This window comes from Bos javanicus, chromosome 22 (assembly GCF_032452875.1).
Source record: "Bos javanicus breed banteng chromosome 22, ARS-OSU_banteng_1.0, whole genome shotgun sequence".
Lineage (NCBI taxonomy): Eukaryota > Metazoa > Chordata > Mammalia > Artiodactyla > Bovidae > Bos > Bos javanicus.
This window is the reverse complement of record NC_083889.1, coordinates 60,206,215-60,210,173: the sequence shown is the minus strand read 5'-3', so window position 1 is coordinate 60,210,173 and position 3,959 is coordinate 60,206,215. Positions and strand designations below refer to the sequence as shown.

General features: G+C 61.6%; 1 protein-coding gene across 1 annotated transcript; it reads left to right on the top strand.

Moving 5' to 3' along the window:
- The first annotated feature begins 2,462 nt into the window (after positions 1–2,462).
- PRR23E (PRR23 family member E) lies at positions 2,463–3,959 on the top strand. Its single transcript, XM_061395659.1, is given in 5 exon segments — positions 2,463–2,515; positions 3,099–3,169; positions 3,230–3,384; positions 3,386–3,804; positions 3,806–3,959. Coding segments are annotated over 5 exon segments (852 nt in total).

The following is a 3,959-nucleotide window of genomic DNA, read 5'->3' as shown; positions in this document are numbered from 1 at the left end:
TTCCTGAGAATAGCACAGAGAGAAAAGAAGGCCTTCTTAAATGAACACTGCAAAAAAGTAGAGAAAAGCAACAGAACAAGAAAGACTAGAGAGCTCTTCAAGAAAAATGGAGATACGTCAATGCTGTATATTGTCAGCCTGCTTATTTAAGTTATATACAGAGTACATCATGCAAATTGCAACCCTGGATGAATTACAAGCTGGAGTCAAGATTGCCAGGAGAAATATCAACAACCTCAGATATGCAGATTATACCACTCTGATGGCAGAATGCGAAGAGGAACTAAAGAGCTTCTTGATGAAGGTGAAAGAGGAGAGTGAAAAAGCTGGCTTAAAATTCAACATCAACAAAACCAAGATCGTGGCATCTGGTCCCATCACTTCATGGCAAATAGAAGGAGAAAAAGTGGAAGCAGTGACAGATTTTATTTTTTGGGCTGCGAAATCACTGCAGATGGTGACTGCAGCCATGAAATTAAAAGATGCTTGCTCCTTGGAAGGAACACCATGATAAACCTAAACAGCGTAATAAAAAGTAAAGATATAACTTTGCCGACATATGTCTGTCTAGTCAAAGTATGGTTTTTCCAGTAGTCATGTATGGATGTGAGAGTTGGACTATAAAGAAAGCTGAGTGGCACAGAATTGATGCTTTTGAACTGTGGTGCTGGAGAAGACTTTTGAGAGTCCCCTGGACAGCAAGGAGTTCAAACCAGTCAGTTGTAAAGGAAATCAACCCTGAATATTCATTGGAAGGACTGATGCTGAAGCTCCAGTACTCTGGGCACCTGATGCGAAGAGCTGACTCATTGGAAAAGACCCTGCTGCTGGGAAAGATTGAAGGTGGGAGGAGAAGGGGTGGACAGAGGATGAGATGGTTGGATGGTCTCAATGGACTTGAGTTTGAGCAAACTTGGGGAGATAGGCGGGGAAGAGCAGGGAAGCCTGGTGTGCGGCAGTCCATCGCGTCGCAAAGAGCCCAATGTGACTTATCGACTGAACAACAACAAATACGGTTGTATCTGTTAGGTAATACTGACGACTCTACAAGGGCGTGTGTGGTGATGGGGGCATCAGAGAAAATGTAAATCAAGGCAAAGACTGTTCTGAAGACTCAGCGGAAGGGTACCTCTCAGGACCCCCGTGTGATGCAACAGTGTTCACTGGAGAACGTTTGCTGTCTAACCGTGAACTCTTTTCAGAGGCCTGGGAGGAGATGAGGGGAGCACCGAAGGGCTAGACAGTGGGGGCGAACGCCCCATTCTGGTCCCGAAAGGACGGGGCCGGTCGGTGCGTCAGTGCCCGCAGGGAGCCCGGCTCCCACGGAGGCCAGCCGAGGAGGGCGGCAGGGTTTCGTCCAGGATCCTGCGAAGTCTGAGGAAGACTCGTGCAGAGCAGGTACACAAGCCTCGGGGGTGCGGCCTGGAGGCCCGGACCCGGGAGCAAAGCACCTCGGGGCGAAGGCCGCCCTCGGGCTCCTGGGGCAGCCTCACGGTGGAGCCGGAGGGGAACCTCTCCTGACCAAGTCCCCCCGCTCAGCCCGGGCCTCCGCCTGGAGGAGCGGCCGCTGCGCCGCCCGACGACGCCTCTTTCCCCGGGGGCTTCTTCCCGCCCCGAGGCTTCCGCGCCGGCCTCGCGTATGGAGAAGGGCAGCCCCGCTTTCTCCGCGGTGGGACTGTCCGGAGCCCGCTGGCGTGCTCTGCGGGGCTCGCAGGACGACGTGGGGGTTCAAAGAGTTACTGCCAGCCCGGCACAGATCGGCTCTCACTGCGCGTCAGACCAGAAGCGGCCAGTGCACGCAGGCCCGAGCGACTGGACCCAGCAGAACCGGGCTCCGCAGCATGCGGCCTGGTCCCGGTTGTGCAGTTCAGGACGGTCCCAGCTCCCTGGTGGAGACGCATCTCCAGGCCCCCACCAGGGCCTGGGAGGGGCAGCCGCCGCTTCTGGCTCCAGCCTCCCGCCTCCTGCTGGGCCTCTGAACCGTCAGAGTCAGGACAGGCCAGGCTCCTCAGGGCTCCTCCCTGACCTCCACCCGAGGCGGCGGCCTCTTCACACTGGTGACGCCCGGCCCATCGCAGACGAGCCGTCGCCCCGTCTAGTCACACCCTCACTGAGGCGCGCCCGTGATCCCATCAGGGCCCCGCGGGTCGCTGACCGCATCACCAGGAGGCTGCCATTGGCCGAGGCTGGAGCCCCGCACAGCCGGGTCCCGCTCAAGAGAGGCCACGTGCGGCACACCAGCATCCTCGGTGGGCACTGGGGCTCGGCCTGGGCTGCAGCAGCGCCTCGGACCCGAGACCCCCTCAGACCTCCTAGAACCTCCTCGGAGCTGAGGCCTCCTCAGACCCGAGACTTCCTCAAACCCGAGACCTCCTCGGACCTTCTCAGACCCGAACCTCCCCGGACCTGAGACCTTCCCGGACCCGAACCGCCTCGGACACCCCAGCTGCTCTGGCCCAAGCATGAAGGGCGCGCTCCATGGCCTTGCTGGACGGAGGCAGCCCCAGAGGGTCAGGTGAGGACGAGATTGTGAGAGGGCGGCCGGGCGGTCACGCTGCCACTTCCCCTCCCACCTGCCCCCTCCCCGGCCCCTCCCTCGATCAGTCGCTGAGCAGCCCAGGGGTCTTCCTCCCCCGCACCCCACTCTGGAGCCAGCCCTCTGCTTCCTGCCAGCCCCTGAGCCAAGCCCGGGGAGCAGAGGGCCCCCCCACCCCGGCCCCTTGGCTCCCCCGAGCACCGTCCACTGCAGCGCCGGCCTCCCCAGCTGGGGTCTCGGCATCTGGGCCCCAGGAAGGGGTAGAGTGCCAAGCTGTTGCCTGGCAGATCCTGCCCTGAAGGCGGCAGGCCCCCCCAAAGGGAGCCCAGTGGCCGTTGGGGTTCTCCCGTCTCTGTCCTCTGAGGCCTGCATGGTGGGGGCGAGGGGCTGAATGCCAGATGCCCAGATAACTAAGGGCCACACAGGCACCCCGGGCAGGATCACTCCTGTATCAGCCTTTCGTGGTCATCTGTGCTTTCACTCAGCTCTCCCCTCACCTCAACCCCGACCTCTCCTCCAGGCCCCCGAACCCTCTCTGACTCTCTTGTCTGCTTACCTGCAGGTTCCAAGGAGCCGCCTGGGCACCCTCAGGAGTCAGCCCGTGGAAGGAGAGCTCCCCCGAGACGGACGCGTGTGCGTGCAGGGAGCCAGCCATGTGGGGCGCTGGCCGTGCTCCCCTGGCCCCCTCGGCAGTCGTGGGCCCTGCCTGCCCCAACTGTTACCTCTGGGGAGCCCAGCATGTAACTGACCCCGCCTGCTGGCCTGACTGGAGGGCCCCCTGGCTGGAGTTCCCCGACCCTTGCAGTTCCACCAGGGTGCCCTTTGCCAGCCATCCTTGGATGGGGTACCCCCCCTCCGGCTGCCTCAGGGCCTTCCATCTGGGCCTGGGGCATCTGCAGTTTTGACCCCCTCGTGGGGAGCCAGCCCTCAGTCCCCTGTTTTTCCAGAGTGTTTCCTTACCCTGTGGAGCCCCCACCCCCATTCTCCTCAGTCCTTCCAGCTCCAGCTACGGGTGCCCCGGGCCCATGCCCAGACGGGGTGTGTGGGGAGCCAGCGCTCGGCCCCCTGGACCCCCAGGGTGCTTCCTTACCCTGTGGAGCCCCCACCCCCATACTCCTCGTTCCCTCCAGCTCTAGGTGGGGACACCCCCGAGCCCGGTGCCCAGCGCGGGTGGCAGCCTCCGCCCAGCTCAGCCCGCCTGACTGCAGTGGGGAGACCGTCCAGAGCTGCTTCCCACGTGACGATGACACTCGAAATCCTTCCCTCAGGAGGGGTGTCCAGGTTCAGCATTTGGGCCCCCAAACCACCCTGCAGCCCAGAACTCTGCCCTCTGCCCCCTTCCCCCTGTGTGCACCCTCAGCCGGAACCCCACAGCCCCCGCCCCCACTGCCCACCCTCCCGGGCGCACTGCCGCCTCTGCTAG